Below are 13,313 nucleotides of genomic sequence, written 5' to 3'. Positions count from 1 at the left end.
ATTGGCTGTAAGTCAAAGAGCATCTCTGATACTGTGGGCGGGGCCTCAGGCAGTCAGCTGACTCTTCCAGGCTGCAGATTGGCCTCGGGCTTGCCAGGCCCTACAACCTCACAAGCCAAGCCTTGAAGTAAATATTGTTATAGAGAATGTTCCCTACAGCAAGGCGAAGGGGAACTCACGCATGTTTTCATCTGCATATCTGCATGGTTGCACAGGTTACATCAAAACCCCTGGTATGAATATACACATATGTCGTGCAATGTAACATACTGGCAGGTTCCAGGGATTGGGGTGGGTGAGTCTTGGGCCACGACCCTGCCAACCCCAGACCCCGGGGCTGGAGGCCCCAGCTGACTGGCAGAGATGCTGTTATAATGGGGGCTTTTGTTTCTTGCTCCCTCCATTAACTTGATTTTCTTTCTAAGTAAAATCAGTTTCCTAGCACCCCTCCCCGCAATGCTTCTATTTCCAGCTGTATCACCGTGAGGCTCTGATGACGGCAAACTGTGTTGGGCCCGAATGATCATTATTCCCATCTGTGTGTGTGGGGGGGGAAGAGAGGCATTATGACAGAATTACCGAGTCACAAAGCAGAAGGGGCTCCGTGCAGACACCATCGGTGGGGAGCTGCGGGCCACCCCATCCAGTGACAGCCTCCCACCATTCCTGGGAGCTCTGAGCCCTGAACAGCGTGGGAAGGACGGACTTGGCCTGACCAGGGGACCAAGCAGGGACATCCCTGCACGCTGGGGCTCCTGTCACAGAGACTCGGCCACCCAAGGCTCCTGGGCCCTCGGCTGTGCTCTCCGTGGTCCCCCAGACGCCTGCACCTGGAGGGGCCACAAGCATTTCAGACTGGACGTGGCACATACGGGGGCCCTCCATCTCTTGCCGCTTCAAAGACCCCTGTACAAGACCTCTGGTCATCAGAAACTGGCCTCCTCCTGCCCTCACTGTCTGCACTCACCTCCTTCTCTCTCAATCTGTCCCCCATCCGTGGCCACATCCCGTCACACTGGCCTCCAGTGGAATCCTCTCACCAGGCCCTGCGGCCCCCAGGCCCCCACCCCCGCCCCGTCCCTCCCCGCAGGGGACACATGGGACTCACTCGATGGTCTTGCCCCAGTCGCACCACAGCGTCTTCCCGATGGCCTCCATGTCCACCTTGAACGGGGCGAGGCAGAGCTCCTGGAGGAGGGCGCCGTAGTCGGCATCCTGGCAGGCAGTGGCCATGAAGAGGTGATGCACTGCAACGACAGTGTGCAGGGACTGTCACCTCCCGGCTCGGCCCCCCTCCCCCGCCCCCCACTGGCCTTCCCTGAGGTCCGGGGCTCTTCTGTCCACACATCCATCAGGGACTGTCATCCCCAGCCGACAAACTGTGACATGACATGCATTCGACCCTCCCTCCTCAATGAATACACGATCAAAATTTAAAAACTGTTGGTCAAGCAGTGCACTGCAACAGTCAAAATTCACTCACTTCCCCACAGCTCTGGTGGACGCTGGGCGGGCAGGAAAGCGGTCCCCTTGGGCCCCTGCCCCCGGGCTTCCACTTCCTCTGCAGGCCCCACGTCCACTTTGTCTGCCTCTACATGGGGCGGTGGCATCCTTCCCACATCTTGTTTCGGGTCCAGACGCTGGTCACCTCCTACGCCCCAGGCTACACAGGGTCCTCTGCCAGTGGCTCCACCTGCCCCACCGACACATCCCAAGAAAGCGCACCTGTGGGGCAGGTGAAGTGCCAAGGCCCAAGGAAGGAGCTCCAAGCCACCGGTTCAAGCCAGCCTCATGCAAGCGTCTCCCCCAGATGGTCCCCACCCCTCACTGCTCCCGGCACCCACCCTGCCTCCCCCTCTGAACGCCTTGCTCTGCAAACCCCAGGCCTACACTCGGCCTGTCCTCCTCTTTCTCCTTGTCTGAGGTCTTAGCTGCCCCCAACTTTCTCAGCGCCTCATTTGGGCGGGTAGAATGTTTCTTTTCTGAGAACTGTTTTCGCTGCCCTGTCATCTCCCACTCTTTTCTGACACACACGTCCTCCCCGGCACCCAGCAGCTCTGCACGTTAATACAGTCAAATGAACGAGACGGTGACACCAGTTTATCAGTGGACATTCTGTGAGGCGGGTGCCTCGGGCTGGCCCCAGGAGGGTCAGGAAGCTGGGGGGGGGCTCCCCTCCCATTCTGGAAGGGCCAGTTTTAGGGAGAATGGAGAAGACCATGCACCTCAGTCAGGGTTCTGGTTACACAAAACAGAAACCCACTGCGGTGGACATGACACTGAACAAACCTACTACAAGGATGTTGGTGAATCCCCAGTCCCAGGAGGGTTAGGAGAACAGGCTGCACAGAGCCAGTCCCAGGGCGAGGCAGTGCCACCTCCTCAAGGGACTGCTGCTGCTGGGAACCAGGAGGGCCACTGTCCCCTCCACCAGGTGGGACCGAGCTCTGAGAGGGGAGTCCCTGGTCTATAATCCCTCCTGTTCAGGTGCCCCCCCGGCCCCCATGTATTCATGTCATCTCTTCCCGTGTCCTCTGGCCCACAGACTAGAGCCGCCTGCCACCCTGTCCTGCAGCCTCAGCACTCACGCTTGGGGAGGGTCTGCTGCCTGGCCCTGACCCTGGCCTGGCTCTGGGCTGGTCCCTCCGGATGCTGCATCTCTCACTTCTCTCTCCCACCAAGGGTGGGACCTCTGCTCTGTGGGGACAAAGACCCCCGCCTTCCTTCCTGCCCTGGGGGAGAAGAGCCCGGCCTTTTTCTTTGCAGTTCCCACAACTGGGATGAGGGGGGCCCGCTGCTGGGGGGTCTGGGAACCACTCATCGTTTAGGAGAATGACACACTTTTCTTAAACCAGCCTGACGTGGCTTCTTTCACTGGAAAGAGACACTACAGTTTTAAAATGGAATAAAACTGCCAAAAGTTTTGAAAGCAGCTGTTGGGTTCTGCTGCTGTGTGACCGCAAATCTAAGCATCCATCACTCATGTCTTTAAAAGGCTGGGAGCAGACGCATTCCTCCCTGCGCATGTCAGGACAGAAGCCCTCCCTGGCATGTGCACCCCTGGGAACCCAGTGCTCCTTTGGGGGTTCAGAGGAGTGCTCCCTGTCCTCACAGCAGGAAAGTGCCCCTGAGAGGAGAGAGGGCCGGAGGGTCCCTCTGCACAGTCATGGGGGCGGAGAGGCAGGGCGGCCGGGCTCCTCACGGGGACCTGGGCTCCGGGGCTGCGGGGCAGCTGCATCTGGACCTCTGGCACCTGGTGCCTAAGCAGAGGTGAGGGCCTGGCAGTGTGGACTGAAGGGTCTGTCTCATTTCAGGTCGCCCTTGGTCTGGGCCTGCACACCTGGCAGGAGGCCCGTCCTGCTGCTGCTAATTGCATGTTTGCAGAGAGAGAACCACAGCCCCCAAATCCTCCTCCTCCCAGAGCTGGGGGTGGCTGGGATGAGGGGAGTGTGGGGTGAGGGGGTGGGATGTGGGCAAGGGCCGCAGGCCTCTGGGAGGCCTGCTGGTCTGAGTGACAGGCTGGGGGCTAACAACAGAGCCCCCACTGTGGCCTGAGAGCTGGGAGTGGGGGTGGGGAGCTCACGTGCCTTCAGGGACCCCCTGCACCCCGAACTTTCCAGGCCAGGCACAGAGGAGGCCTCATGGGACTCGGGCAGGCCTCTTCTTTACTGGTCACAGTGTATCTGAAAAATGGGAACCTCAAAATGTGAACTCACAGGACACTCAGGGGCCTCTGACCCTAGGGTCAGCAGGGGCGAGGGGGAGGGGGACAGCACAGGAGGGGGACATGACAGAGGGCACTTTCAGAGAGGACGGATAAACACACACACTGTCTTGAGTCCACATGTGTGTACACGTATGTCAGAACCTTCCAAATTGTACCCTTTAAATACATTTAGTTATTCTGTGTCAATTATACCCCAATAAAGCTGTTTAAAAATAATAAATTCAACAGAAATGTCAAGAGTGGGTTATCTGAGTGGCGCCATTATGGGCTATCTTTCTCCTCCTGCTCGCCTCTATTTTCCACAAACACTTTATAAAGTATTGTCTCTGTCTGCCACCCAGATCTTCTAATTGTCACTGGAAAGCCCTTGCTCTGCAGGTTCTCATGAATCATTTTCTGCGCACCTCACAGGGGCCAGTGGCCAGAGAATCACCCCCTCCCACTCTCCCCTGCTTACAGCACTCAGGAGCCAGTCCCCATGAAGCTGCCCGCCCGCCTGTCACCGAGCGCCTCAGAGAATGACGTAACCAGAACTTGGTTCAAACACGTTGCCCTCAGCCTTCCTCAGCTGTTCTGAAAAAAGAAAACGAAAACCAAACCAACAACAAACTGAAAATAAAAAACTATGTGTCCAGTAAAACTCCTATTCAACCCTCCAGGCCCGGCTAACCATCACCCCCTCCTCCACGCATGGCCAAGAGCTCTCTGAGCGTGTGCGCCGGTCCACACTGTAATTGCCAGGAAAACTGTCATCAGCTGACCGAACGTGGGCCTTGGAGCCCACACCTCCTCCACACTCAGCGCCCACCCTCAGCGGCTTCTGGAAATGTTGGGGGTTGATAGCACCATGACCAAAGACGTGGGTGTCGTGGGGGACACCCCACTCCTGGCCACTGACCACTGACTTCCCGGGGCTGTTCTGGCTTCTAAAAAGCTCTGAGTGGTTTGGGCCTCAACCAAAGTCTCCAGAGACGGTTCTCTCCCCAGCGCTTCAAGCACCCTGTGAATTCTGTCCTCCCTTAGTGGGCGTTGGTACAGGGATCTGACGCCACATCACACCTTGGTACCTTATGATACCTGCGTCTCTATCAAGAGCTACCACCTATATTGTTTCTGGAAGCAGGTTGGGTAGAAATGGATCGGATGGAGGATCATCACACACTGATTCCAGAAGACTCCCTGCTTCCCCTCCCACTGCCACATGCCGGGAAAGCCCCCTCCAGGATGGTGACAACCGCAGCTCACATGGCCAATCCCTGTCCTAAGCCCTCCACAGGCATTTGACTATTTAATCCTTTCAAACAAACAACATGACAGGTATTTCTATTCTCTCATTTACACATGGGGACAGATGGGCCCAGAGAGGTTAAGTAACCTGCTCAGAGTCACACAGCCCAGGAGTAGTGGAGCTGGGAGGCAACCTCTGGCACGCCCTGCATGGACCACCAGTCTGTTCAGGCTCCTCCACCTGGTCCCTGGTGGCACCCTACCTGGTCCGTGGGCATCTCCCCACCTGGGCCCCGGGCATCTCCCCACCTGGGCCCCGGGCATCTCCCCGCCTGGTCCCCGGGCATATTCCCTCCTGGGCCCTGGGCATCTCCCCACCTGGTCCCCGGGCATATTCCCTCCTGGGCCCTGGGCATCTCCCCACCTGGGCCCCGGGCATCTCCCCACCTGGGCCCCGGGCATCTCCCCGCCTGGTCCCCGGGCATATTCCCTCCTGGGCCCCGGGCATCTCCCCACCTGGTCCCCGGGCATATTCCCTCCTGGGCCCTGGGCATCTCCCCATCTGGGCCCCAGGCATCTCCCCACCTGGGCCCCGGGCATCTCCCCACCTGGTCCCTGGGCATCTCCCCACCTGGTCCCTGGGCATCTCCCCACCTGGTCCCTGGGCTTCTCCCCACCTGGACCCTGGGCTTCTCCCCACCCGGGCCCTGGGCTTCTCCCCACCTGGACCCTGGGCTTCTCCCCACCTGGTCCCTGGGCATCTCCCCACCTGGTCCCTGGGCATCTCCCCACTGTGGTGCTTCCCTCCTCCCTCCCCCTGGCTCAGTGTCTCAGTGTTTGTGTTCTGTCACAAGCCCTCTCTCTTCAGCAGGTCCTACCCCCCAAGAAGCTCTCCAACCCTGGCAAGAGGACTTCCCACCCACGGCCATCTTCTGGGCAGCCAGTCAAGGGTTGAGAGAGGAGAGGAAAGTCTGCCTGGGCCCGGGGCCCTTCACGCCCCCCTAAAGCAGCAGCCTGCCACAACGCAGGCTCTCCGGACTGTCACCTGATTTTGACCCTGCTGGCCAGGCTGCAGTTCCAGCACACGGTCCCCTTGCTCGGGCCCAGAGACGCTGCGTCCTCCTTCCCTCCCCACCTCGAGTGCCTGCTCTGTGCTGGGTGTGGGGGACCTGTTAACGTGTCCCCTGAATCGACAAGAAAATGGGACACTAAGTCAGGTTAAAAAAACGAAGTGGCATCCAAAAGGTGGGCAGTGGCGTCAGGCAAGTGAGACTAAAGAATGATGGGCCACAATATCACCCCCGACAAAGCTAAATTCCACCTGAGAAGCGGCGAGTGGCGCCTCATGCCCATCGGGACGGGTACCGTCAAAATGACAGAGAGGAAGTGATGTCAGGATGCGGAGAAAGTGGAGCCCTGGGCACTGCTGGTGGGAGGTGAAATGGCGCAGCCACAGGGGACAGTGTGGCGGCTCCTCAAAAAATTAAATTTCCTAGTGCCACGTGATCCCCTTAATTCCACTTCCAGGTACAAACCCCAAAGAACTGAACGCAGGGTCTCAAAGAGACATTTGCACACCCACAGGCAGAGCAGCGCCACTCTCAACAGTCAAAAGAGGGGAGACCCAAGTGTCCATCGACAGACGGATAAACAACTGTAGGACGTCCACACAAGGGATTATCATTCAGCTTTAAAAAGGAGGGAATTCTGACACCCGCGGCAGCAGGGATGGACCAGGAGGACACTGTGCTGAGTGAAACGAGCCAGGCACAGAGGGACACACCCTGTGTGGTTCTGCTCATATGAAGTTCCGAACAGTCAATTCACAGAGACAGAGTAGCAGGGTGGGAGCCCCGGGCTCGGGGCTGGAGAATGGGGAGTGAATGTTTAATGGGGGCAGAGTTACAGCTGGGGAAGACGAGACAGTTCTGGAGACCATGCGAATGTACCTAATGCCACAGAACTGTACATTTCAACCGGTTTAGATGGTAAATTTTATGTGTACTTTGTGAGCATTAAAAAAAGCAATGTCTGGGATAAAGAAGGCCCCACTATTAGAACTGGCCATGCAGATGTGCTGGGAGGGCCCACGCGTGTGAATTCCTCCATCTCTCCCCACAGGGAGCACACAGGAACTCAGCCCCAGGACACTGTCGGAATCACAAAAGCAGTGTTGGCTTCAACCAGCGCTCACAGCCCCTGACAGAGCTGGAAGACGAAAATGAAAAGGGCACAGGACCTAAGTCACATAGTTTAACACGAGGACTGCACCTAACACGCCAAACGTCCACGCTCTTCCCATGGGTTTATGGGCCATTTACAAAGGGAAAATCCTGCCAGGCCAGAAGGAAGCCAAACACAAGCTGCGTGGCGGTGGTCTGTGATTGCTTCCGGACCACAGTGCAGGAAGACTGGCAGCAAGTGTCGGGGGAAAACCAGAAAGCCTGAACCACTGGGGTTTTTAAAAACTTGCTTTCAAACAGTCTATGTGGTACATCGGAAATAAAACCCACAAACACGGAACATCCAGACAATATCAATGGCAGAAAGAAATTCAGGGGACATAGTGGGGACAGAGTGGGTGAGTTTCATTCCTAAACAAGAAAGAGAAAAACCACATGAATTCCGCATTCAGGGAAAAAGAGCTGGTTCTCTGAGGGGAAAAGATAGTGAACAGAGCGAAACCACTGGCCATTTCTGATCAAGAAATGTGACAAAAATAATCCCTAAAACTGGGCCGAGAAAGGGCCAATATCCACAGAAACAGTAGGAAACAGTAGGAAAGTAAGACGGTTATCTATAACCACGTGTCGGATGAAGTGGACCAGTTCAGTTCATGGGAACACAGGAGACAACATCATTGCTGTAAGACAGAAAACCACGTGGACTGTGCCATGAAAGACACTGAAAAGGGTCTCAATTATCTTCACCACCAAAAAGGGGCCGAGCTCATGGTTCACACACCGTCCAAACCACTCTGGCACAGACAGAAAGGATGAAAGGTCACACACCTCTTTCAGGAAGACCCAGTGCTGTCAGAAAAGCCGCCAAAGAAAGTGTGGAACAATCTCCCTTAGGAACAGTGAAGCAAAACTCAAAATGCACAGCGGCCAGCAGACTCCCGAGTCTGAGCAGGGACCCGAGAAGCGCTCCACTGGCCCCAGATGCACAGCAAGAGTCAGGCTGGCAAACCTTCCCTCCACCTGGGTCACAACTCACAGGGGCCAGCAGCCCGCCAGCCACAGAGTAAATTCACAACCGGACAGGAGGCTACGTGAGATGCTAAACGATTCTTCCTTAACATCATAAAAACATATTTTACGCGAGGCGAGGCGACTCATTGTCTACCCCTCTCCCACCCCAGCAAAAATAAAGTGAAAAAGCATCTTGCCCAAAGGAAGAAGACCGGAGGTTTCAGGTTTGCTGCCCTCAGCAGGGAGGGAGGCAGGCAGCTGGGCCACTCCCCACGGGCCACTCCCCACCCAGCAGAGTTGGCCCCACCCCAGCCGCAGCAGGAACCAAAAGGAGAGTCAAAATTGGGTGGAGGTGAGACCATGGCCCTTCTGGGCTGAAAAGCCAAGGGGAGAAGAATGAAAACAAAGCCAGAAGCAAGCGCTGTTGGAAGCCGAGTACAGGGAGGTCAAACAAGAAACAAATGTGGAGAAAGCGCTTTCTTACATTCCAGCAGTGACCAGAAAATAAACTGGGGAAAACGTCCCACCCATACGAGCGTGAGACTCCTAGAAACTGAACAAGTCATCTGCAGGTGGGTGTAGGCAGGACAGACTGTTTTGTGAGCAGGTGGTTTTGATATTAACCCTCCCCAATCAATCAATAAATTAATGCAATTACCACTCAAAACCAGTGGATGAATCAAATAGGTTTTTATGATGCTAAGGAAGAATCATTCAACATCCCTCCCACCCAAAGCTCTCATCACACACTCTCCTGGCCACACCTCCCTCTGTGCCCTGGGCTTGTGCAGACACCTGCCTACCTGCCACCGTCCCTGAGTGTCCCAGGGACATCTCACCCAATGTGGCTGCTGCGATGGGGCTGCCAGCTTTAGGAAATAAAAATACAAGACGTCCAGTTCAATTTCAATGCCAGAGAAACAATGTTTTAAAACAATATAAGTATGTCCTCAATGTGACCTGAGACACACTTCTACTAAAGCAATTTGTTGTTGATCTGAAATCTGAACTTGACTGGGGGCTGGGTTTTCCCTGGAAGCCCCAGCTGCGGAGTTCCAGCTCCTACCGACCTGGCTGTGGAGCTGGTATCCATGCTCCTGCCTCTGCACTTCCCACATCTAAGCCCACGGCTGTCGTTCCTTTCTCCTCTGGAACTCTCTGGGGTCTCTCCACTCCTTCCATCTCCTGCCTCCCGCCTGGTCTCCTGCCCCCACCCCACGGCACAGAAGCCCAGCGCCCTTTTCATCCACACGTTCCATCTCGCCGCCCCTCCCGACCCCCAACATCCTGCAGGTTTCACGTTGCCTGCGGAGACATCTGGGCTGCTTACCTTGGCCCAGAGGACCCGGCCCTCCAGCGCGAGTCTTGGGTCCAAATGCCCTTCCCTCCAGCCCCCCTTCCTGCTCAGTCACAAAGACTTCCAACAAAGTCCCAACAACCAGCGCCTTTGCAGAGCTGTCCTGGGGATTTGGGGCACTCTTCCCAAGCTCCTCGGGGTCCTGGTCCCCACTTCCAGCCCTGCCCCAAAGCTTATTTCCTTCTAGGGAAGTAGCAGCACTTACCATGTGGAGCAAGGCTTCTCAGCCCTGGCCCCACGACTTTCGTGTTGGGCCATCCTCCGTGGGAGGGGCTGTCCTGGGCTGTAGAGGGCAGCCTGCAGGCCGTCTGCCTACCAGAACCTGTCCCAGCCATGACACTATGTGACCCACTCGCGTTGTGTGACAGAAAGAAGGATCCAGGAGGAATGGTTCAGGCCTCTCCCCAGTGCTCCCTTCTCTGGCTCTCTACCCAGCCAGCAGCCCGCTTTCCTCTCGCAGACGGATCCCATGGAATCTTACAGGGTCGAGAAACACACATGCACAGAGAGCCAGCCTTAGGTGTCAGTGTCACCCACTTTCTGTTTTTGACTGCTTTCTAGGCCTCTTCTCCCGTGACATATGAACTGCTTATATCCCAGCTGAGAACTGGCCAGTGTGTGACCACGTGGCAGGCGTTATTATCCAACTATCTGCTTGGGTACATGTAGGCCTTTTGCCCTCCCAGGTGATGTCCGGGGCTCAGAACTCTTCCTGGTGGGCCTCGCGGGCGTGGGGGTGCAGCCTTGGGGAGCAGGGGTGGGTGCTGCCCGGGCTGTGGGCTGGGTTACTGCTTCTCTGTGGCTTGGTTTCTAGCAGACTCTCTGTTCACTCAGGAGCTGCTGACGGGAGGGAGTGACCTGGGTCCAACATGGTACGCGTGGGGGACACTGCCAGTGTGGTGTGATGGGGCTTTGAGGGAGACGTGCAGGCAGCATTGGAGGTCACCCACCCCAGGTGGGTCGGGGCGGCCAGGGGGGAGGCTTCCCTGAGGCGGGCAGTCATCTAGGAGAGGGCTGGGTGGCCTGTGGGACTGGAGGACACCGAGTGTAGGGCAGAGTGGACGTGAAGCCAGGTGGGTGACGAGGACGTCTGGGTCTCTGGTCTCACAGAATCCACTGTGGGAACTCACATGGTGGGTAGGGAGTCATCAGGGAGCAAAATAAAAGAGACACTGTGAGGCCTAATGAGGCCAAAGAGGCTTGGCTGTGACGCTCGGGCCCCAGGGTCCCCGGCCCCCTGCCGAAGCTTGGCTCATGGTCCCTGCTCCACCAAAGCCTCCGTGCGTTAAAGGATGATTGAAGCGATGTCTTCCGATGTCAAAGAAAATACTGAAATAAAACAATCCTAGGGGGAAAAAAACGTTTCCATGGACAACAATAACTTCATTATGTTAAAATGAATGCAGGCTTGTTCAGATGGAAGCCCTCCTACTCCCTGTGTTGACATAACCCTCCTTACAGAAAACAAACGAGTTCTCCAGTAACGTTATCCAGCCCAAGGCCATCCTGTCCTGAGGGCGGGGTGCGGGCTGGTGTGGACGGACCCCCTGGGAGCTGGGGCTGGGGGCGAAGGACCCCTCTGGTGTGGTGGGCTGCGGACAGCCTGTGTCCCATGCCTTCCCAGAGGCAATCCCATGGCGGGCCTGGGTCAGAGTCCATTGAGGGGAGAGCCCAGCAGGCCAGGTGGGCCTCGGCTCTGCTCCTGAAGGAGGGGGACTGCTAAGCCACACCCATGGGGCTCCACTCTTGGGGGGCTAGGATTCACACCACACAGGTTCCCTCCTGTCACACACTGCCAGATGCAAGTGTAACTGAGTACAAGCTGTGGAATCAGTTCATTCTGGGAAAGAAATAACCAAGGGGCAGAGACTCCCCCAGGGGGCCGCCCCTGCAGGACACCCACTGAGCACTTCCTGGTCATGCTGCTTCCCGCTACCCCCATGTGGACAGAAATGCCCTGGCCTGGGCCTGACACCACACACAGGCTGCCCTGTGCCTGTGGACGGGAGAAAATCCCGCACCGTCTCGTCCAGCTAACACACAGGGGACTAAACAGACACACTGAGTTGATTAGCAAACGGGTCTTCTTCAGATTTGGGCTCTAGGACTGGAACTACCTCCAGATTCACCAAAGTGTGACAATCTGAAGTAGTCACATACATTACATTTCCTGTGATGTCGTAGGAGGTTACTAACAGTTATACTTGTGTTTATATAAATACACAGCCTCCCGGGGAAGGCGCACGTTTCCCCCGACAGGTAGACAGATGACAAAGCAGGTCACGCAAGTCAGTGCCCGCCAGCACCCCCGTGAGGTGGGCTCATAAAAACAGGAGCTCACGACGACGTAGTCACACAATGACCCTGGGTTTTCTGGAAATGTCCCCTTTTCTGACTGATGACAAACTTTTCAGTGGCTGTATACAAGACTTTTGAAATGCATGTGGTCACGCCACTCAACAGAAGCCTGCACGAAACCCAGAGCAAAAAGAAATCATATGAACAGTAGATTTTAATGATTACATGCACAAAGCAAGCAGACTGAATAAAAAAGGAGCTTGCGTGTAAAGCCCGTCCAGGAAGCCCTTGAACCCACAAGACTAGCATACTTAAAAAAAAAAAAAAATCCCACTTTGCCATTCTGGGCAGCAGACTGCATCACCAAAAGCTCCAACTGGGCAGGAAACACGGCGTGTTCCATATTCCACTCATTCCTGCTGGGCTCCGACCACACGAACTTACTGATAACCTCATAAAGTTGGGCTTATTTCTTCCAAGATACAACATTAGGCAGACCACTCAGAAAAACGTGAGCTCACAGGACTTTGGACTTTCACCAGAACATGCATCATTTTCTTGATAAACAAGGAAGGTCTTCATATGTGATCATGACACACTGTTTTATTTACACACGCTTTAGAGGGTGCAGCTTCTGGACACCAGCAGAGAACATTTATTTATATAAAAAAAAAAAAAAAAGAAAAAGAAAAAGGACAAGCCCAGCTCTCTCCCTTGCTCAGAAAACATTCATTTCTTAGGAAACCAAAACACTACATTCCATGTCAAGCCAAATGGACCGCAACACAAAAGAAGAGAATATTTGGAGATGCTGCTTTACACATAGCTTCAGCCAAAACACGTAAGTGGCAAAATCCGTTTTCAGGTGACATACTGAAGCAGCTGCTAAGTGTTCCTCCAGATTCACTCCTTGGCGCATGTACCGTGGTCTGCAATGGCCAGGCCTCAGCCCCTCTCCTCCAGAGCCCGGGCCATCTGCAGGACAAGCCACATGACCCCAAGCTGCTTCCCCGTCACCAGTACCCACCCCGAGGGGCACCTTTCAGCAGGTGCTTCTGTTGTGGGGAAAGGCCACAGGTACCGGTAATGGCTCCGGGGGCCACTGGGTTGTTCCACTTAAACGACCTATTTCGTTTTTATTAAAAGGTAACTGAATATTATACCTGACTGAGTGCAATAACTAAAGCAGGTTAGAAAGGTTTCTTAGCATTTTATGAAAACTGCACAGGGAGTGAAGACGCTTGCTTGCTCCATTTCGCGGAGCCCTGCGCGCCGTGGTACTGTGTTTCAGTTCATAATGTCTCCCAAAGAGGAAGGCAGCGCCGCCGGCGACCTCACCCAGAGTCCCTCTCAGAACTCCTATCAGCCAGAAGCCCAGGTCACGAGCGAGCGCGGGAGCCGTGGAAATGGGCTGGAAGTCAGCAAAGGCATCCCAGGGAGGTTGATTTGCAAATCCGCAACTGCCAGGTGTTCAGTTTTAGCTAATTTCTACATAAAGAGCCGTGGTTGT

The 13,313-nt window shown here is 55.4% G+C and overlaps 1 protein-coding gene across 3 annotated transcripts in view; it reads right to left on the bottom strand.

Moving 5' to 3' along the window:
• Positions 1-13,313, bottom strand: part of RAMP1 (receptor activity modifying protein 1) — a 38,221-nt gene that overhangs the window by 24,242 nt on the left and 666 nt on the right. For 2 of the 3 annotated variants that reach the window (XM_074315859.2, XM_019740936.3), the window contains exon 2: positions 1,109-1,247. In XM_074315859.2, the coding sequence (XP_074171960.1) occupies positions 1,109-1,247 (139 nt within the window). Of the gene's footprint in view, positions 1-1,108; positions 1,248-9,478; positions 10,198-13,313 lie in introns of those variants that run through there. The other variant, XM_088794320.1, reaches the window with a different exon arrangement.

The sequence above is a fragment of the Rhinolophus sinicus genome, chromosome 17 (genome assembly GCF_057876585.1).
Source record: "Rhinolophus sinicus isolate RSI-liver-muscle chromosome 17, RSI-T2T, whole genome shotgun sequence".
NCBI classification, from domain to species: domain Eukaryota; kingdom Metazoa; phylum Chordata; class Mammalia; order Chiroptera; family Rhinolophidae; genus Rhinolophus; species Rhinolophus sinicus.
The sequence above is the reverse complement of the archived record's forward strand: the minus strand, read 5'-3'. Positions and strand labels throughout refer to the sequence as shown.